The sequence below is a fragment of the Anoplophora glabripennis genome, unplaced genomic scaffold (genome assembly GCF_000390285.2).
Source record: "Anoplophora glabripennis isolate ALB-LARVAE unplaced genomic scaffold, Agla_2.0 scaffold405, whole genome shotgun sequence".
Taxonomy (NCBI): Eukaryota; Metazoa; Arthropoda; class Insecta; order Coleoptera; family Cerambycidae; genus Anoplophora; species Anoplophora glabripennis.
In genome coordinates this window covers 245,940-269,168 of record NW_019416491.1, presented here as the reverse complement: position 1 = coordinate 269,168, position 23,229 = coordinate 245,940, and the positions used below count along the sequence as shown (strand labels likewise).

At 33.1% G+C, this 23,229-nt stretch overlaps 1 protein-coding gene across 5 annotated transcripts in view; it reads right to left on the bottom strand.

The window, feature by feature from the left end:
- LOC108911937 (homeobox protein homothorax) overlaps window positions 1–23,229 on the bottom strand; it is a 420,456-nt gene that overhangs the window by 225,107 nt on the left and 172,120 nt on the right. For 4 of the 5 annotated variants that reach the window (XM_018717012.2, XM_018717015.2, XM_018717016.2 and 1 more), the window contains one exon: window positions 4,899–5,022. In XM_018717012.2, the coding sequence (XP_018572528.1) occupies window positions 4,899–5,022 (124 nt within the window). Of the gene's footprint in view, window positions 1–4,898; window positions 5,041–23,229 lie in introns of those variants that run through there. The other variant, XM_023454724.1, reaches the window with a different exon arrangement.

The window sequence follows — 23,229 nt, the reverse complement described above, 5'->3', positions numbered from 1 at the left end:
TGTTAATTTCACGAATCTTGTCTATAAGTCGAGCCTGCAGATGGTTTAAATCAGGAATAGGCAGTTCAAAAATAGTGTTTTTAAGGTAAGGCCACAAAAAGAAATCACACGGCGTAATATCACATGACCTCGGTGGAAATTCATGTTCAGCATTGAGACTTATTAGTCGATTTTGGAAAACTTCCCTCAACATATTCATCGTCTCGCCTGCCGTATGTGCCCTTGCGCCATCTTGTTGAAAGTAAAAGTTTGTAATTTCGTTTTCTTCCAGCTGGTTAACAAAAGGAGCGATAATTTCTTCTCTATACCTTTGCGCAGTAAGAGTACCATTAAAAAAAATAGGTCCATAAATCCTCCTTCGATTGAGAGCACACCAAACTCCAATTTTTTGAGCGTGTAGAGGGCCCTCGACAAAAAAGTTATCTGGTTTTTCAGAAGACCACATTCTCATATTCTGTGAGTTTACGTAACCACTTAAATGAAACCAGGCTTCATCAGAAAAAAAGGTGATATTATGAAGTTCACCGTAGTTGTTTAAAAACCATTCACAAAATACAGCCCGTCGCGGAAAATCAACTTCATGAAGTTCTTGCTGACAAGTTAAACGATAGGAGAACAAACGCAAATCTTTTTTTAACACTGTGTGGCAGGTACCGACTGATACTCCCACCATTTGTGATAAAACACGTACAGAAGTTCTTGGCGCATTTTCCATTATTTGTTGGACATTTTCTTTTAATTCTTCAGTCCGCTTTTTAGGTCGGCCGCTTCCTTCTTTTCTTGTTACACTGCCCGTTTCACGAAAAACATTAACACAACGCTGAACTGCACTTTGAAAAATTTTGTACTCAACAACGCCGGGAAATTGATTTTGAAATTCTATGAAACATTCCTCAATAGAATACTTCCATATTCCATCAATCTTGCGTCCATTTCTAAAGTAGGACTCTATGATAAACACTTTTTGTTCTTGAGAAAACACCATTTTAAACGCTTTTTAAAACGAAAATATTCAAATTGATAGCGGCGATATAGCGCTTTGACAGATGACGTTTAAGTTCATTTGCTATACGCTACGCCCTACGTCCAAATTTTCAGAACCAACTTGACCACGTTTTTATTTGAACGCTCGTTATTTATTACACTTATTTTTAGAGCTTGGTGTAAAAGATATTGTAATTTCTTTGGATATGTTACGGGTTTTTTTTGTTGTAGACTACAACTCTATATTTAACCAAAAAAATTAGTATTTTGGCTATAATCTTAATTAAACGTTCTACCAATTTTCTTAATCTAATTTCAGAAAATTGAATAACTTAAAATATAACTAAATATTTCCTGAATTCAATATTTCTACTCAAAAAATAAAACTAACATTAGGAACTAATATTGAAGTTAAAAATTTATACCAGATATGTAAAAACAAAAAAAAAATATATAAATTAGAAGGAACTAACAAAAACTATAGTGACAAGGACGAACAATTTTTAAGGTATTCTAATTTCAGTCTAATTTCATTTGCCTGTTTGATGCAGATTCATTTCAGAAAAAATACCCTCCACGCACATGTTTGTCAAGTTTGCTTTGTTGTCTAAGAGAAATTTTAAATCTTAAATAACAGGAAGTAGATCAATATAATAACTAAAAAAGTTACAAAACCCCGTAAGCCAACCTCAAAATTAAAACTTTACAATAAAACGAAATTTCTGATCTTAAATTAAAATCCTCGAACCGTTGGCGTATGTAGAAAAAAATGGGGGTTAATAGATGTCCCCTTTTCCCTTGGTCGCGAGTGCAACGATTTCTTTTATAAAAAAATATCCAAAAGATGTGTCAGCACAGTATCGAAATCTTTACAAAATTTCTTCAAATCTTCAAAAAAACCTTTTTTAATGGTAATTTTGACACCCTGTCTTGAAAAAAGCGCACATGTATAAAAAATGGTATAAGGAAAGTCCTTTTATTCTCATCCAAAGAATCTGTTGTTTAACTACTTGTTTGTAACATTCTGTATATTCCTAGTTTTACTTATTTGCGAGATATGCAGATGCTTCTCTAGGGAAATAATTACTCTGGCCAGAAGATGTCTAATTGAATATTCTTGAACTTTATACTGAATGAAAATCTAAAGGAAAGAGAAATTTTCTTAAAAATTATTTTCAGCCGCAATATAATTGGGAAACATACTTGTTTCGCAAGACTTTAAAGTTATCAAAGTTAAAATTATTTTGAGAATAACAGCATCAAAGAAAGAAGAACAAATATCGAGCAAGTAATTGAAATTTTCCAATGATATTTCTAATTCTTGTAATTGTTCGGTTTTTGCTTTAAATTCCTTAATAATAATCTCTGTTAAAAAATAAATACATCCCAATTTGACTCAAGCTGCTTATAGATTATGTCCCTTCATAGCAATTTTTCCCCTGCCCCGCTGTTTAACTCCAGATATCGGTACTATTAAAGAGATTAAAAAGCATATACGACATTTTCGAGTGGTAAACCATATTATTTCTTAATATCACTAAGTAGCTGTCAGGTGGATAAAATTTCACAATTCTTTAGCTTGACTAATGTCAAGATACGACAACTGTTTATTAAACCGCGCTTTTCAGATAACATCTAATGATCGGTAGAAAACAAGCTTTGTTTTTGCCGTGATTTTCGAGTTGAACCCATCGACATCCTGTACACCGACGATTATCTAAAATATTTATCTGCTTATTCGATTTTTGTAGTCCACAAAGGACAGCGAATTTTTATTTTATAGGAGTCGTAGATCCCACCGCCGATAGCACGCATTCGATGGCAGAACGTTGGGCTTTCGATGAACGGTCAGCTGTAATTTTATATAATGTAAATGAACAATTATCGATTTAGTCATTAGCAACGTTATCGCCGCTTATGGGGCCGAAGAAGCGCAAACTCTTCATTAGCTACTCGGCTTTCAATTATAGAAATAGTTTTATGTAAGGGGCCTTTCATTACTTACTCCAAATTACCATCAGATAGATATCCTAATGTTTCCGTTTACTTTACCGAAATTACCCCATATTGATCGTCATTATTTGTGTATATACATGCATAATAACGCTTTAACCTACATTAGCTCAGGTGTGGTTTCATAGAATATTTTTAAGACTTCTAGCAACAGTACAGAAAAGGAAAAATAGTATAAGCTAGATTGCTGCATATTCTAAGATCAGTAAAGAAAAATCGTGAAAACTACACCAGCGAATTCATCGGTTGTGTTCCATCACTTTTCTTAATGTAATTCAATAAATTTGATGTTTATATTTCTGCCGTTTGACAATCAAGCGCCTTTTTTTCGTTTACTTGCTAGCTTAACTTGAAAATAATGACAACACAGGCTTTTTCTTTATTATCCATTCTGGGAGAGCAACCATGGAAAATACACTATGAAAATTTTGTTCAAATTAAATTATGTTAACAATATTGAGAGCGTGAGGTTTAATTTCAAATATTAATGAAATACTGATAAAAATGGTTTGAAAGGTTTCAATTGTGAAGAAAGCTATTCGATGTTGGAAAACATCTTGACTATTTCCAAGTACCTTTGTTTTTCTTGAGCTTTTTTTCATAAAACATTCAAATCAAAGTAATAGCGAGAAAATGTCAAAGGATATTATTATAAAAGGACTGTGACTACGAATCAACTATATTGCTAGTCATATTATTATATGTATATGTCCAGTCCAGAATTTTCAATTTCATCGATTTTCTGTGGTAAACTGCTAAAGATGTTCATCATTTTTATAACTTTAACCAGAATTTACAAATCAAGACATACTGAAATGGATGAATAGTAGGGTAGGATTCAAGTTCCAGTGGCAGGAACTTTCTGGAGAATGAAGCCAAGAAAATTTTAAAAGAAGCACTGAAGAAATTAACGGCAGACGAGTCAAAACTATTAACTGAATACATTCGAAAATCACTCATGTTTCCAAACCAACGCCAGAAACCGCCCGTAGAGCTCCAAACAGTTCAAAAAACGCAAGGAATCCCATGTCGAAGACACAAATATCGAATTTTCCAACTAACTTTAGAATGCTGTTGACGAAGGAACTGTCAAAGATCGCTGCGGTCGCCAAATTGCAATTTCGACAAGAGACCAAACTGCCCTACACAAAAACAAAGAATCTGTCAGATCCCATGATAGTTCGAGACGATCCCAGAAATCGCTGAAATCCCTATGGCCAATTGGAGCCATCCCGAAGCAGGTTTGAATGTCAATAAGTACCAAGACCAAGTACGGTACGTTGTTACAGGAAACCGCAGTAACACGATTCCACGGGGTCGAAGCTCCGGCAGCGACTACCATTGAGACAAGGAAATACCATGGCAGAAACAGTATGTGTAGGTCTTGCTAAAAGGAGGAATAAACGTATTAAGCGTGTCTGAAAGCCTAAAATGCTAATGTTTTCAAGAAGAAGTCACTCTTAAAATTGTACAGCCCAATTAGAAAACCAAAGTTACATGGCAAGCTGGAACCATGGAGGTCCACCATAGATCTACGGATAGTCGCAGTGGTGTATCCACAGTTGAAACTTTTCAAACACTTCTCAATTTCGAAGCAAATTGGTATTTTTTAAACACTAATTGTACCAAGTCTGAATTTTGTAAACCCGTTTTTGAGTAACTGATTAAAAACCATTTTAATGATTGTAGACATATCAAACATTAATTTAGAAAAAATCCTACTCTTCTTTTTATAATCCTTAATTATTCCTTTAGTCTTGTTGTCATATACCTGTTACGCCCTGTGGTTATGGATATGATGCAACAAATACTTAACTGGTCTGTTTATTGCACGTTAAATTTATTTCCACATCTCAAATGACGAAATGAGTAGAACTATATAATAAAGAAAGTCCACTCACCAGGATCCGAGGCGTCCAAACTCTGCTGCGATGCGGGAGGTTGGGATAGAGGTCCAGGGGTTCCGGGTGATCTGACGTCGTCGTTCACCGGGCCCCCGTACGATAACGACGACGACGGAGGTCTCTGCAATCAGAAACAATACTTAGGTATAAATGATGATATCTTATCAGCTTCTTTGCAAGGGGTGAATGGTAAATGGGGAGAGGAGGTATTCAAATTTTAGGGAAAGACGTTAGCACCGTTCAATATATAAAGTGTTTCAAAAAGATAAAAATGGGATGGCTTAACACAGTGGCGTAGCCAAGGAGGTACCAAGGAGCCATACTCCACAACTTTTTGAGTTATTTGTAGCTTTTTCCCATTTTTTGAGTGCGCCACTGCCTTATGAAATCCGAGGTTCATATCCAAAAAAGCGTTTCCTAATTCTTTTGGTCTATTAATGTTAGTGTGGAAACAAACAAAAGAATTTCTGTTTATTTAATTTTCCAAGAAAGATATGTCTGAATTTATCAGCAGATAAATTCAAATTTTAAAATTGGATAGTTTAGCCACACTTTTTCGTAAATAGTAAGTTTTTACCAAAAGCAAACCCACATTTAATACAGTCTTTGAAACACCTTTATAAACACACACGATAAATCTCAGCTTGTATTGACGTTACAAATGAATCATGTTTTGGTGCTGATGACTTTCCAAACGAGAATGTGCCAAATTATCGACGCTCTTGGCGACCAAGCATTTCTTTTATGTAAATATTTATTCTCGCATGCAGTTTTAAATTATTTTCACTCTCACGTAGGCCAACAGGCTGGCCCGTTTGGTTTGTTTTCTCGTAATTTGCAACGAAAAACATGGCGATTCGATCGGTAATACAGCGACTTTTAACGTTTGTTTGCGTTAACACAGACCAATACGGTACTTAGTGGACCAAACAAAATATAAACTTTCCAGATGCATTTAAATAAAGAATAGCTTTATACAAGGTATCCAGAAACTGTCGGTTGTACTTTTAAAATTAATCTGTTTAAGTTACAAAACCTAAGTTATTTGTTTTAATTAATTTTTTCTCCAAATCTGTGCGATTTATTATTATACATATTCACCTAAGAAAAAAATTCCTAAAGACCTTAAAGGTTGACTTGAGAATTGTTCCTACCTCTTTTTGCTTACTATTTTTCAAAAAAATATAAGCAAAATAATATCAAAAGTACCCAGACTAGCATTGAATTATTCCAACAATTCAAGCAGATTAAAATTTTTTTTTTTCCTAAAAATCCGGTCAAAGGATATCTGATTCCATAGACAAAATTCATAACTGAAGACATTGGGGAAAACTATCACTCTGAGGACTATTTGCCCCGACTAGCATTGAATTATTCCAGGAATTCAAACAGATTAAAAATCGTTTCCTAAAAATGCGATCAAAAGATATCTGACCCAATAGACACAATTTATAACTAAAGGCATTGGGGAAAACTACTACTCTGCGGAGTATATGCCACGACTAGCATTGAATTATACCAGCAATATCTAGTAAATGGCTACTAATTAATAATTATCAAGTAATAGGAACACCTGGACAGATTCCGTTGCATGTCCGTATGAAATATAATTTTCTTTTATGTTCTGCTTTGTTTTTTTACTGTTTTAAAGCGTTGTCTTCATTCAAGGCTTTTTTTCTCGAAAACGGCTAACGTTGTCCACTCGAAAAAAGTATTTTTATAAATCTTTTTAGCGCTATTTAGTAATTTCGAAATAGTTCACTTTTTGAAAAAAAATAAAGTTATATCAATTTTTTAGCAAAAAAGAACCCTAATGTCCTTTCAGATATTAATATTTCGATATAATTTTTTCATACAGGTGCAGTTTACAACTTTGAGGTTAGGTTGAGTTTTCGAAAAAGTATTATACCATTATTTTTAAGAACAAAATCATCCTTGATTTTCTTAATTCTTAATTACAGATTTTGGCAAATTGTTTATATTTATTGAATTATTTCTTGTTGTTCCTAATATTTTAAATATATCACCTGAAATTCGATACAACAAGACATGCCTCCAAATAATTTGCTGATTGTTTCCCATTTTTTAAATCGAAAAAAGATACACTGAAAAAAGTATTACGATAAAGAAAGAAGATACACTGAAAAAAGTATTACGATTAAGAAAGAAGATACACTGAAAAAAGTATAATTATTATTCAATAATTTTTAATTCGGGGCCGTCCACAGAAAAATTGCGGGAGGGGCACACTCAGGCCCTATATTATTCAGAGGCGAAAAGAACAGCACCGTAGAGGCCACTGGGGAGTGCGACGGCACTTTTGCCATTAAATTCGATAAAACGATGCGCGGTTGTCGTGCAACCAGCAGATAAATAATATAGCAAGAGGGATCATGTGCGTCTAGCACTGGTCCTTGTCCCGTGGGTGAAGAGACACGACACTCTACTCTCGGCTGCCGGGCCTCCCCATACAAAAATATTGAAACACGACACTTCTGACGGCGCGGGCACTCCGAATTTCTGGGGAAGCCTCCCTTCGACGTTCATGAAATAGTCAGGATGAAATAGGAAGAATTGGGATTATCTATGACTAATACCTATACCATATATATATCGGATAGTTGATTTCACAACCATCAAATTGGATTCTTAAAAAAATCACAAAAAAGTGTCATATAATTTTTCTAATGGTCGCTCACAGATAAATGCCACTAGATCTATGTAAAAGATACGAAAATGCATATATTAAGAAAATGCTAAAGTTTAAAATCTCCTACAAGTTCATGGGTTGAATATTTAACGCTAATGACAACCAATTTGAAAGGTAACATTTGTATTCCAACGAGTACTCGATTAATCTATTTTTTGGAAACGAAACATACTAGATATCTTCTCAAGAAATCCAAAACGATCATAAGAAACGATGAGAGATCGCTAATTGTTTAAGGATGCTCTTGGTGAGACTTATTTGATGATGAAGATGCGTTTGGAATTGATTTTTAATAAAGGACATCATATACTTACAATATTAGTTAGGTACATTTTATGTCACAATAATAATAGGCATGACCTTACAGGCACCGTAAGAGAGAAAAATTAATTATACAGGATATTGCAGAAGAGAATTATCATCATCACTGTACCAAAAAAACAATTATAAAATTGGAAAATATATCAATCAGGTTGTTAGTATAAAGTCAGTATAAATACAATAGCAAAATAGACAATTGCTTAAATTAGGATGATTCCGCATCAGACATGCTTTTAGATTAATTTAATGTTACTTTATTAGCGTACTGTGGGGTTGATTTAGAGGCAGTGGTAGAGGCTCTACAGTAGCTGAAAACGATGTAGAGTTTTGTAGAAACAAAGTTGAATTATGTAAAAATAATTAATTGTAGGTATATGCAAAAATGTAATGTTCCGTATATTACAGTTAACGATTGGTCAAATTGTACTTTTAACTCTCATTTAAATAAGTATACATTCCAAATTACTTGTTTTCTTTTTATTTTTTTTTTAGTTAATTTTAGATATAAGCACAAATTCACTTACCATACGGCAAAAACATGTCATGTATCGTAATGTCACATAATTGTTCCTAAAATCGTGATAGGAACAAATTTTGTGAAAATTCGACATTTACAATTTGATTGTAGATTTTCTAAATGTCCCCGTTAAAATTTCAGGAACAATTGTTTGAATTTTTATGACGCTGTTTTCTGTGTGTGGTTGAAATACGGTTTGTGTACCTGTATTTTGATTATTAGTAAAAAATTAATCACTTTATCAGTAAAATATACTTCCTATATTTATTAACAATGACAAAAAAATATGATCCTGCAAATATTTAAACGACACTTGTATGATTTCTTCTAATGGAATATCTTGTATATTTTTAAGACATTGATTTGATTTATTTATCTTTCCAACAATGCAATGATTATGTAGTAAAATGTATTATGTATTACAGTGGAAATTGTAATTGTTAAAATTTAATCCGGATGGATTATTACTAAAGATTTATGCCAACAAATCTCTGATTATGTATAGTCCACTTAAATGGGCCTTTAAATTGCAATTTGGACAACTTGCCTGAATTTATGATATAATTTAATTTGAAGTACACATATAATAACAATAAGTGACAGTAATTTTTTTTCAACCCCCGGCCAGGGGTGAAAAAAAAAAATAAAATAAAGGGGTTTTTCAAGATAACTCGAAGGAGTAACAGCTAGAAAAAAAATTCTTATAAAAGTTGTAGAGCATAAAATTCTACATAAAAATGGTCTATTGATTGATCTTGTACTATTTAAGATGAACAGAGTTAGGGTGGCTAGAAAGGGATGATTTCAGAAATTAAAAAAAATCATAACAAGCATAATGAATAAATTTTATATATATATTTTTTTCAATCTACTCTAAAAAATGTTTACTTTCTTTTCAGATAAATATATATATTTTTTAATTTTTAATAAAAAAGTTATAACGATTTCAATTTTTTAATAGTTAATTTATATGATTTAACACAAACAATTTTTTTCTATTATTCGATTGATTATTTAAAATAATGAAAAGTTGCTTTCGAAATTTTGTTTTACGACACGTTCTTTTTGTGAAATTGTTATAACTTTTTTTATTAAAAATTAAAAAATATATCTTTCTCTGAAAACATAGTTTATATTTTTTAGAGTAAATTGAACAGAAAACAATTTTAATTCATTTATTTTTCTGCTTGTTACGATTTTTTAAATTTCTGAAATCATCCCTTAACTTCTAGTCTCCTTAACTCTGTTAATTTTAATAGTACAAGAAAAAGTCAATACCTATACCATTTTTATGTAGAATTTTATGGTCTACAACTTTTATAAGAATTTTTTTAGCTCTTACCCGTTTTGAGTTATCTTGAAAAACTTTAATTTTATTCATTTTCACCCCTGGCTGGGGGTTGAAAAAAAAATTACTGTCACTTATTGTTATTATTTACCTCAAACTGACTTATACCAAAAATTCAGGCAAGACGACCAAAATTGCGTTTTAGAAGCTCATTTAATTGGACTAGTAAATCTAATTTACTCTACGATTCTAATCAAATTAGGCCATCTTATACAATATAGATTCAAAGAAACGCAGCATGTAATAGCTTTTTCAAATTTCTCTTGGACTCTCTGAATTTAACGTTAAATAGAATATTTTTGCCTTTTTTTCTATTTTGGATGGATACAAATCTCTACTTGCAAAAGTAAAATAAATTCTTAGCTAGCATATTTTTTTCATAAAACCTTTTAACTTTTTTTTGTGCAACCTGTATGTGTATTTATTGTTTACATAAATCGCTAAATAGAGAGTGAATGTCGTTTAATTCTAAAATTTAATTTTCATGCTGACGAAATTGACGAAAGCGTTCGGTTCTAACTCAACAAATTATTTATGCTCGCAAGGAATAGTTCATAAATCCACAGTCCTGACGAAGAAACGCCAATAATACGATTACGGGCGTTATTGTAAAAATGCGGGGAAACATTTCCAGTTATTTGTGAAATCATTAATGATTCGTGTAACGTATTTAGCGTTAAAAAAGGCAGAACAAATTGCGGGTTTAAATAAAAACTGGAACGGAGCGTTCACAGTTCATTAAGTCCGCCAGTTGGAATATCAATTAGCGTTGTACCGGTAGAGCACCTTGTATATGTTTTATTAAATATAACTAGGTGTGTAAAAAAGAGCGAAACGCGCCAACGAGTTAACGCTGTGACGGTAAATACACACCCCGGACAAGTGGCCCGGAACGAGTGTTTCCTACTTCCGGTTATCGACATATGCACCACATCGACAAATGATAACAGATATGTGGGATATCGAACTGCAGTATCGCACCCGACCGAGTACCTGAATTACACACTTCTAATGCGCATCAAAAAAATACTAATTGCACTTGTAACGTCTGTCGCATAACGTTTTTAGATAATGCAGATAATTAAATACAACGTAGAAGTTAAAATTATCCATTAGAATTAGGGATTAACAGTAGATGTCAATTTGTACAAGTTCCAAGCCTGCTGACATTGCCCAGACTTCTGGAGTTCCGCAGAGTTCTGCTCTTGGACCTTTAATATTTACAATCTTTATTAATGACTGTCTCGGATTTGAATGTATGTTACTTGTCACATGGGGATAACTTGAAAATATTTTATTTTGTTGTTTATAAATAACGAACTGGACTCACATAATTCACGATGAAATTTAAATTTAATAAACTCTTGAAACTGTTAACATATTGTCTTCGAAGGAGTCTTATTTATAAACCGTAGTGTCAAACTTTAGAGTATGTCGTGTATATTGCCATTGGCGTAGACAAAGGTTCACTTATATAAGAAAAAAGACCATAGACAAAGATTCTTTGTTTTTATTTTAAAATGTCCCTCACCTTAAATTTAATCTAAATCGTTGCGGAAAATAGTTGGGAATATTAACAATAATATTAGTGCCAAAACTGTGGGTTCGGAAATTATATTTGTTTCTACGAGCTGTGTTTATATGAACGAGTTCAATATAGTATACAGGATGTTATTTATGTACATGGTTAAAAATATGGTTGGCATACTTATTAAAAAATACCTAAAAATACCAAGAAGATGCAAAACACCAGTTTAGTAGTTTTAATTTTTTTATTATGTCCTAGGGACATGCAATAAAGCGATCTTTATTTTTTCTTTTCTTTCAAGGAGGAAGCAATTTACCAAAAAATTCAAGAGACAAAAAAGTTGTATTTTTAGTTTCTTAATGCGAAAAAGCGAAAAAATTCAGTGAGGCACATTTTTTTTGTCAAAAATGTTGGTTAAGGTGCCCCTCTGGACACCACCGGACATATTAATTTTAATTTAGTTATGGCTAAATTCGGCCCTTTCTACCATAAATAACACTGCCAAGTTTCAACAAAATCGGTTAATGGATTATTAAGATTTTTACGAAAAAACGATTTTTTAAAAAAGTTTGACAACCTGTATCTTGAAAATGAAGTATTACCGGACCTACGTTTATATATAAACTTTTCGTCTTACAATCATTCAATGAATCACCCCTTGAAGTTTGGCCAGGTATTTAAATAACACCCTGTATATTAAAAACTTTTTTGTATGAATTAAAAATATTCTGTTGGTATCAACATTTTTTAAAAAGGTTATTATAAAGTTCTTGGTTCCTATTTGTTTATTAATTACTTCCTTGCATTTTAAAGTATTTAAAGTATTTTTACCATGAAATCGAATATCCTTTTTTTATCTACTTCAATATCAGTAGCAAACCCTTGAAGACGTCTAGGTATCTAAAGTTTTTTTATTGACAGAACATACAGCAAAAAACGACCTAACCCGATTGGTGCCTGTTAAATTACTGGATCGATGAGCAGTGACGTACAAAGAAAAATTGACATGGGGAGCATGGGGTACTTTTGTATATTATACAATAAAATGTAATGAGCAAACAAACCAATTATGATTTCTTACCCCTCCTGGTAGTTTTTATTCTTTCTTTAGTAAGGAAATAAACTCATGGAATTATTCTAACCGCCAACCCCTTGCGTATGTCAATGCCGGTAAGTCACTAGGCATATAGGGTGATTTACAACTTATCCAAAAAAAATTTGGGATGCGCTCCCTCTCTACTTGTCACCAGGCGATTCCGAATACTGAAATCCGATTAACGATTATTAACGTTTTTGCGATAGTGTTTGCATTAGTTTTTGAAGTGTCAAAAATGGCTTACGTGTATAGCAACTCGGAATTGATGGATGTCGTTTTAATTTATGATGAAGCAAGACAACATTTGTGTTATGGTGAAGCAAGACAACATCTGTGTTGTTTCGTAGAAACTGGGTTCCAGGACCGTGCAGAAGTGTATTCTTAAATCATTTTTGAACTGCTCTTTTTGATTTTATTTTTGTTTTCAAAATTGTATTTGTAAGAGTCCCCTGTACATTCAAATACGTTTTTGGATAAGTTCTGAATCACCCTGTATATAAGATTTTTGATGATATTAGACGATTTCAGATCATCATCAACGAGGAGCATTTGTTTAAAATGAGCTCTACCTTTCCCACGATTTGTTCTTATCGCATATTTTTTGTCTCCGGTTGCAGAGTTTGCTTAGGACTTGACATGAAAAGAAAAAACAGTGAGCATACTCGTCGAAACGGCCGAATAATGGGCGTAAAGGCTGTATTCAACTTTAGTCAATTTGACAACACAATTAGCTCGTAAAAATAATGCGAAATCTGCTACAGAGTCTGTCTAGTGTGCAGTTACGGCTATTGTGCGATCGTAACATTTTTATGGTTCTTATGAAGGACTGCCAGCGAGCAGAGTGTAACGTCTGCGGCGCACGTTCTCGAGAAGCGCCAGTTTCTGCGGATAATAGGGTCACTGGATCAAGTGCGTTGCCGCGGCGTGGGTAGCGTCAGTTTTTTGCTCGAAGGGACTTGAAGGAAAGCATGAACGTCCATCCAGCTCAAGTGCATTAAAATAGTTATACAGAATACTGATTTATTATAAAATGCAGAAATAGTTAATTCGTTCAGCGTTGTTGAATTTCGCGTATTGAAGATAGACCATTTTTTTAAAGTTTGAAACCATGTTTAATGATTTAATCCTACCTTACGTTTTGTACCTAGATTTTTTATGAAACTATTTTTTTGGGTATATCATATTTGGGTATGCGGCACGTATTTCATGGGAGAATAATTTATTTAATTAATGCCTTTAAAATAAATGAAATGTACAAGTGATAATAATAAAGAAAGTATATAAAAATAAAGGAAATACCTATAGAATCAACAAATTGTTAAATTGTGGCAGGTGAAATTAATTTAATCATTACAAAAAATAGTTTTCCATTAAAAACAATCGATAAAGGTATCAATAAAAAGAAAATGTTTTTATTTCTTAGAATCACAAAATTACAATTGTAATTATTTAAACGGCTGCTGCAAGTAAACATGCATGAACTTTCTTGCGAAACTGATTATAAGATAAGTTTCGTATATGATTTAACAGAAATTTTGAAAAACTATCCGTTTTCAAGATATAGACAAATCAAATATACAGAATGTTTCGCACAAAAACCAACAGAGAACAGGGGCATGTAGAAAAAAGTTAGAATAAGAGTAATTTATTATAGTTCAGTCAATGAAGCATTTTGGTTACCAATTTTTTCGGATGGAATGGATTGACGTGAAATTTGAACTGTAGCTAGGGAATAGCCCAAGAAACAAAAGTTATATAATGCCGATATGTGCTTTTACCCTAGGTTTTTTCTTACTCAACAATTTGCTTTTTTTAAATTTTTGTAGGACAAAATTTGACTGAGTTATGAGCGTTAGAAGCTCAAAACTAAGCTCTAAAAATCGAAGGGCTCAAAAAACTGCAGATCACAGAACTTAAAGTCTTTAAATTTCCTACAAAATAGTTTTTTGAGTAAATTTATAACTTTAAAATTACAAAAGTTATGGTAAGAAAAAATCATCGCATTTTTTCGGTGTGGGTAAATTACCATCATCTTTGTGTATTTTGGAGCACTTGTGAACTGATTTGAGTAAGTATTTTAATAATATACAGGGTGATTCAAAAAACCGCTGACAGACTTCTAGGGTAGATAATACATAAAAAATTAAGACGAAAAGTCGCAAATGCCTCCTTAACGAGATACAGGGCGTCAAAGTTTCTGTAAAATTAAACATTGTCTGCAATAATTCTAAAATGCCTGAACATATCTATTTCAAATTTGCTATGCGTAGTTAGCACCATAAGACCAATGTTTGATGTACTGCTCAACATTTTATGAGCAGCAGTGGCGTAGAGACGGGGTCAACGTGACCCTTTTTAAAAATATTTTCTACGCCACTGCTAATTTTGTCAAACGGGCACTATTTTCGTGTAAAGTGTTCAATTGTCTATCGAATTGGTCCCTTGCAAAATTTGGATTAAAGCAACCATTTTTAAGAGAAACACCTTTGTAGAAAATTTGTAAATCCAATTTTATTTTCATTCATTTTAGTTTCGCATAGTAGGCTTGTGCTATTCAAAATAAAATTAAACATCGCCTGTCACTAATGTCAATGTGTACAAGTGAGTTAAGTAAACTAGATTATAAGCTTCTTTTTGTCATTTTTACGCTTTAACTTTACAGAAACTTTAACGCCCTGTATCTCGTTAAGAAGGCATTTGCGACCCTATGTTTATTAAGACTTTTCGTTTTAATTTTTCAGGTATTACTTACCCTAGAAGTCTGTCAGCGGTTTTTTGAATCACCCTGTATATGCACACACGTAACCATTTATAATGTAGATAATTTTTTTTATTTGATATAAATTTAATAAAAAAATATTAAGAATAAATTCAATAAAATTAAAAAAAAAATAATTATATCATCATACTCACATATATTTTTAGTAAAGTTTTCTATAAGGGGTAGGGTTTTTTATGAGAGGTAGGTCTACTATAAGGGTTTTTTGGGTGGCTGAAAAGTTGCAATATATGATAGATCGTTTGAAAACCAATAAAAAGTTTATAATTCAATATATGCATACCATTAAAACATCTCAATCTTTCAATAATATTTTATTTTATTATAAGGGATGGTTTTTAAGGGTTGCAACTTTGTAATGAGTCGTAAGCTTTCTAATGAATAACAAAAGAAATCCAATACATTGTGAATGCACCAAAAGACTATTTTAAACTGTTAAAAACTTTTTTTCTATTTTTTTGGCCATGAAAGGTTAGTTTTTAAGGATTTTTAAGAGTTGAGACGTAATTAAATTTCATAAATTATTTTAAAAAACATGAAAGGAACTTTATCCAACATATTTGAACATGAATTGAATCTTTAAAATACGTAAATCCGCGATTTTCGCATTTTTTCGTACAAGAGTAGTTTTCATCGCCAAATAGAAAAAAGCACACATCTAGACAATATAACTTTTGAAATGAGGGGTCAGATGAGCTTGTATGCAAATTTTCAGGAAAATCCATGCTATCCGAAAAAATTGGGAGCTTTTACTTTATTTTCGCTTTCAGTGACTGGACTATTAGAAAACTTCTGTAGTTTCCCACACTAATAGCATGTCAACTTTTTCGCTAAACGAAAACTTCCCGACCATTTTCAAAACACTCAGCAAACAATTACTAAAATTAAGTGACTTTTTTCCTGATCGTCAAGTTTGACCGTTTAAATTCATAGCCAACTGTTGAATTTTCGATGAATTTAAATAATAGCTACAATACGTATTATTAGTTATTCATGTTTTTGTTGAAACCGACAAAGATATTTGAAAACTAACAAGAATACGAAAAGTTTTAGAATTCAATTCCCCATAAAATAAAGTAAGTCCGCCAACGAGTTAAAAATTTTTGTCACATTTTAATGGTGCATCATCCTTTATCAACCCTTTAAAAAGTTTCAGTTGAACTCTATTTAATATCGATTAATGCTCTTGGTACACTCACACTGTGTACCAAATTTGGTTTTTCTAAGTTAAAGTATAACTGAGATATTATTTTTTTTCGATATTTGAAACCTCACTTTATTTGGCGCAAATATGGGATTTATGCGTTTAATAGAAACTGAACTATAAGATAAAATCTCTTATTCCATCCTCTGTGGACTAGTGCAATAATGTGATAAATTCTATGTCACTTATCTCGATTATGTGCTGCATTATTTCTTAGTATTTATTCTGGTAATTTATTTGACTTAGATATTGCATTCACATATCCAATTTTGAACTATAAACAAATTTTTGGGCATATCGTCATTATTTATAAGAACTGGACCAGAGTTAGTATTTAGCCAAATGATCATGATACTGTAAATAATAACTTCAGAATTAATTTTTCTGAAAATTGTACATATTGTTACTTCAACTGGTTTACTAAATAAGCTAATTAGTGACTGCAAGAAAATATCATTCAAAACGAAAAACTGTAACGGTATTCATAATGCCATTAGAGAACTATTTAACCAATGATGTGAGAACTAACTACTTCTCGGGTCTAAGATCATTCGTCAGCAGAATCATCAAACATACACCGGTTCCTACCAGTAGGAACAAAGCAATGTATTATACCAGTAGTCTTTGAGTAGCAACTATACACTTTCTAGGTTAAATCTCACCGACAATTAATAAAGTACTCTAAACAACTCCTGGTCTGGTAGATATCTCGCTTGCAGGGCCCTAACGAGATGCAGCGGCCCATGGCCTCTATGGACGAGGTGCGAATCTCGACAGCTCGCGGCCACCTAATGAACGACAATAATTACGCCGCCACTCCCACACTGCTCCCCCTTCTAATAAATATGTTTGCATTCGGCGGACATGCAAACAGACCTGTTATTATGTCGTCAATTAAAATCGTATTACGTTAATACCCATCGTCTGCTGCGGCTAGTCGGAGGATCCCCAGCAAGTGGGTCACTGCCGGCGAAAGTGCCTTCGATTGATTTATGGTCTACCTTGGTGCGGTGTGACGCGTCGTAAATCCCTACGCTGGTCCACCTACGAGGAGACGCCAGTCGCGGCTGTTGTTGTGATAAGTCTCATCTACCCTTCAGCCTGGCCAGTTTGAAATGGCGCAGAATTTCATCACATTGTTTGGCGTTTGAAAGCGTAGTAGTTAAGTAGTTCGTTAGGTACATTTTAGAAAAATATGTTGTCTGAATAAGAATAGTTTAAAAGTTAGGTTAAGAAATCAGTCGGTCGGAAACAAAGAGGTTGGAAGATAGCGACGAAAGACTGCATTTAACCCTTAATTGAACCCGACATCAAATTTTGCAGTTGCTTACTTTTTTGAAAAATAATAAAATCATTAACGAAAATCAACATGGTTTTCGTGACGGTCATTCGACTACGAGGGCCATAATCTCTTTCTATGAAGAAATATTGGATGCTATTGAAGCACCGACTGGAATTTTTTGCGATCTCAGTCGGGTTTTTGGTTGTGTTAACCATGACTTGCTACTAAGAAAGCTTCAGGCTTATGGGATGAGAGGTTCGACAAATGCCTGGTTTTCTTCATATATAAGGGGAAGAAAGCAAATGGTCAAAATACATAAATACCAAAGTAATAAAAAAACCACTTATATATCTTCCACTTTAAGAGATGATATTGGTGTCTTCCAAGGTTTTGTTCTAGGGCCTATACTGTTTACTATTTATATCAATGAATTGCCAAAAATAATTCCTGGTGCATCTGGTTCGCAATATGCTGACGATACTTCCCTCTTCTTTTCAGATAAGTGTGAAATATCTCTTCAAAATAACGCAGGTATATCCGATTTATGTAGATGGTTTAGTGAAAATTCTTTATTCTTTAATAGTGCTAAAACAAACTATGTAATATTTCATACACCTCAAAGTCGGATATCATCCTCCCTAAAATTATCTTATCTATAAAATTTAATAATATCAGTATCGAGAAAAGTAATACTGTTTCATTTTAGATGAAACTTTGACATTTGGGGGGGTAAACTTACCAATATATTAAATTCAAAGTGTTATCAAACAAGAATTTTGCAGAATGTTTTAGAAATACCTCAGTTAATTTCGTTTTATTTTGCACAACTTCAATCAAGGTTAGCATATGGAATTATTATTTGGGGAAGTTCATGTAGGGCAGATAGCGTTTTCATTGCCCAGAAACGTATTATCAGATGTATAGCTGGAGTACCCCCGACCCAGTTATGCCGCCCTTTATTCACTGTTGGTATTCTTCCGTTGAAAAGTTTGTATATCCTCGAAATATTGTTATATATTTATAAAAATAAAGAACGTTTTATTACCAATGTATCTGTCCACTGTCATGATACTCGTAACAAACATAATTTTTGTGTCCCCTTCAAAAGCTCACAATGTTTTGGGACTGAATTTATATAACCATTTACCTCAACATTTGAAAAACATAAATAACCTTCATCTATTTAGAAAAAATGTTAAAATATATTTATTAAAAATTTGTGCATACTCCGTTCAGGAATTTTTTGGCAATAGCTGTTAGCTTATTTTAATTTTAATCTGTTGTTGGTTGTATTTTATTATATGTTTATATTGTATTTATTATTTTACTTATTTATTGTTTGTACTGTAATTAATATGGATCGGCCTGTATGCCTTTTTTTAACATGCAATTATATTGTATTATGTAGACTTGACTTATCCCATAGCAAAGCTGTAATGCTCTAGTTGGACTAATAAATAAATATATCTATCTATCTATCTAATGAAACAATTTCACGTCTAAATGGCATCAAATTTCTAAATTGAGAGAACAATTTTTTTCCCAGGTATCTTGTAAGATACTTCGACCATTTTCCCATAAAATTGTGTCCATTCAAAGTAAAAGTAGTATCATCCAAGATCAGTGGAAAGGGTTTTTAGCAATATAATTCCATGAAAACTTCAATTTATTAGATTTATCAAAAGTAGTATGAAAAAGTAACTGAACTCATTGAAAGAATTGACTTTTGTTGGACGCCAGTATTTACTCTGCAAAATGGACTGATATATACCACTGGATTTTCTTTCGTTGCAAATGTAAAACAGATTTTCCCTCGATTTCCAAGTGATTATTCGTTTCCTTAGACAAAATAAACAAAATCTAACCATTGGTTTAAAGAAAAATTGAAATTTTGTATTACTACAAAACGCTTGCCTTTTTGACACGGCCCAACATAGCTGAAACCACATGGAACCATCACCAAGAAAACTGAAGAAATTAAAAAATTGATAACACTAATCACATTCCAATGGCGCCAACACATGAATGATGAATCACATAGTTGAAACGAGTTCTTTGGATGGATTTAGCACCATCGTTTGAATTTCTGTGGTCTTGAAAAACGAGGTATTCTGTAGTACCTTTGAACTGTTTAAGGGTTTTAATCTGCGCAACCTGCTTTCCGGGAGTGGGTGTCTTGGGTGGGGAATTATTATTATTTTCCACAGACTACCAACATTTTTATTATTTATTGATGGTAACAGATCTACCAAATATTATGCTGAATCTTTTTCCGACAGATGAATTTGCGGACCAAAATACAGAAAAATAAGACTAAGTAGCTGCCGACAGTGAACATTCCCAAAATATACAAGTAATGTGAGGCTACTATCTAAATTTATATTTTTTAGGCAAACTCAGTGACGTACGTTGTTTATATTTAAAAGGAGCCTTAGCCCAGCTGTACTAACTGTAGTGGTAGTACTAAAAGTCGACTATACTCCGCGGTCGAAATTATAGAGAGTGACTAAGACGTAATTTAAAAACACTATTACCATAATGCGTATAAAATATAAAATTATTTTTATACGGTTCAATATTATTTATCTTTGTGCCGCTCGCTACGCACATCGATAGAATCTATAATCGTCTAGAGACCGAGTTACACTGAACGTCGATCTATATTCTATCTCTGTCTTTTGCACTTGGTAGGGAATAGGGAAATGCTTTTTTAGTGGGTGTAAACGGACTTGATTTAACCCGTCCTGAGAAACGTCATAGCATAAGCGTAGACGAGGGGTCTAATTCCATGGCTATAATAAATTTATAAATCGTTCCCGGCACGCTTTATCCCCCTTACTAGTCCAAATGCTAGCGATGAATCACTCTCTATAATTTCGACCGCGGAGTATAATTGTCTTCTTTTATTTGTTATAGAGACAATACATTTTCTAACGAAGTAAGATTCCTAAATCACTATTTTATTTAAATGGTGCAAGGCTATCTATCTAATATATAATTAAAGAGTTATTTTTCCTTGTAAAGGGTACATGATGATTTGAGGGATACCACGCAGATGTTCCATCGATATTATACTGCAAAAACCGACATTCTTATTGGATACGTACTTCTAAATGACCGTATATAACAATTTTGAACAGTAGGCCAGTTACGTAAAACAAAAGTAATAAAGGCTCCGAATTCGACCATTGCAGAATCCCAGATGTCTATGTTTTAATCTAGATTATTTTGTAGATTGGAAAAATTGAACCACAAAACCGTGCTCACTGATCATCAACAAACAGAGTAGAGACACTGAATTAAATGGACCTAACCTAACCTAACTACTCAAGAGCATTGTTCTACCATATTTGCGAAACAAATTGATACATTAATGATAAGTTAAAAACGTAAATTTGGAACCGCTATAAAAAAACTTGTTAGAGGAATAAAATTGATCCGTAAAATCAAGACAACGCATATAACGACCCGCTTCCTGGATGTGCTCAGTTAGCTGAATATTTCGGGAGGCACTTTTCTAGTTGAAGGTCCTTTAGCTAATCTCGTAACAATCGGAAGTCGGTAACGTCGTTAGGGACAGTTGCTGCAGTGATTTCATTATGTAGCCCACATGGAACGCAGCAGCGGCAGCAGAAGCGGCAGCGGAGACGAACAGGTCACGGCCACAATTAACACCCGCACTGGAAATCCAACAGAAGCCGGTTGTCGTTCATTAGCATCCGGAAATTAAATAAATCTGAGCAGGCCGAGTCGGCGACCCGGCCGGTTTGTTCGGGGCGTCGAAATCGGATCAAGACGGCGGCGGCGGCGGGAGCGGGCGGGGGCGCCGGGGTTGCTGTCACGGGCTCAATCTGCATGCACACGCCAGTGGCGTGTCAAAATACTTACATTACCTAAAATTAAGATAAGTTCTGTTTCGTTTTACAGATTTATCCATAACACCATTATAAAATTTCGGATAATGAGAACTTTTTTGGATGGTCACAATGCCAGTGAATAAAGCTTCTCTTATTCCGTAAATTTATAAGAAAGTTTTAAGACTACGTTCTCTGCCAAACCTATTTGGTTTAAAAAATCATTTTTGCATTTGTTAATAACGCTCAAAGATTGTGCAACATTAAATTTAAATGGTGCGTCATATATTGTACAAAAAGTTCACTTGGATAAGTTTCTTTTAGTATGAACTGAAGGCCACTTAATTCATTTACCATTGCTGTTGCTCTAGCATAACTTTGGGCTCTTATTTCTTACCATAATTGGTTCGTCTTCACATTTTATTTTTTTCAATATAACTTCTACAATCAAAATTTCATTTTGTATCAAATTGGAAGCACTTTTAAAACATGGCGAGTATATAATTTCCCCTATTTGATGATATTTCAGCATATGTGACCCTGAATAGATAACTCATATTCTCCCAAAAAAACTACGTTCATAACTTTTCAGATTTTTCCACTTCCTTGTTTTGTTTTTTGAAATAGATTCTAAGCTGATGATCTGGAACATGCATTCTTGTTCTACCAAATGTTTTCTGTTTAGTTATAGGCTGAATCACTGGATCCATATCTTTTTACTAGCAAATACAAATACATAGTTTAAATCCAAAAATACATTTCCACTTCAAAATTTTTCGATGAAGAATAAATGACACTGTCAATCGTCAACATGTTTTTGCAATTATTGGTTTGAAAATGTCTGGAAAACATTTAGTCTATTTGGACAAACTTAATAATTTGGGAGTTACTCTATCTTTTGAATTAAGATTTTTCTTTTCTCTAAAATTAAAAGCTGAAAAGCTTGTTTTGTAAATATTTGAATTTGAACTATTAGAAGAATCCATTATCTCTATATCTTGTTTGTAATCTGTCTGGTCACAGCATACAGTTCAAAATTTTATGCTGTATTTTTAGTCACTGATTTATAAAACCCACAAATTTTTTTGAAATAATATATTATCTACACTATTTTAATGCAGTGTCACAGAAACGGCACCAAAATATGTTCAACCAATACAACAGATTGAAATTTACGTCCCTCTAGGGACTTTTACATAACCGCAATATAAAAAAATTACACATCCCTAATAACGAGCGTTCAAATAAAAACGTGTTCAAGTTGGTTCTGAAAATTTGGACGTAGGGCGTAGCGTATAGCAAATGAACTTAAACGTCATCTGTCAAAGCGCTATATCGCCGCTATCAATTTGAATATTTTCGTTTTAAAAAGCGTTTAAAATGGTGTTTTCTCAAGAACAAAAAGTGTTTATCATAGAGTCCTACTTTAGAAATGGACGCAAGATTGATGGAATATGGAAGTATTCTATTGAGGAATGTTTCATAGAATTTCAAAATCAATTTCCCGGCGTTGTTGAGTACAAAATTTTTCAAAGTGCAGTTCAGCGTTGTGTTAATGTTTTTCGTGAAACGGGCAGTGTAACAAGAAAAGAAGGAAGCGGCCGACCTAAAAAGCGGACTGAAGAATTAAAAGAAAATGTCCAACAAATAATGGAAAATGCGCCAAGAACTTCTGTACGTGTTTTATCA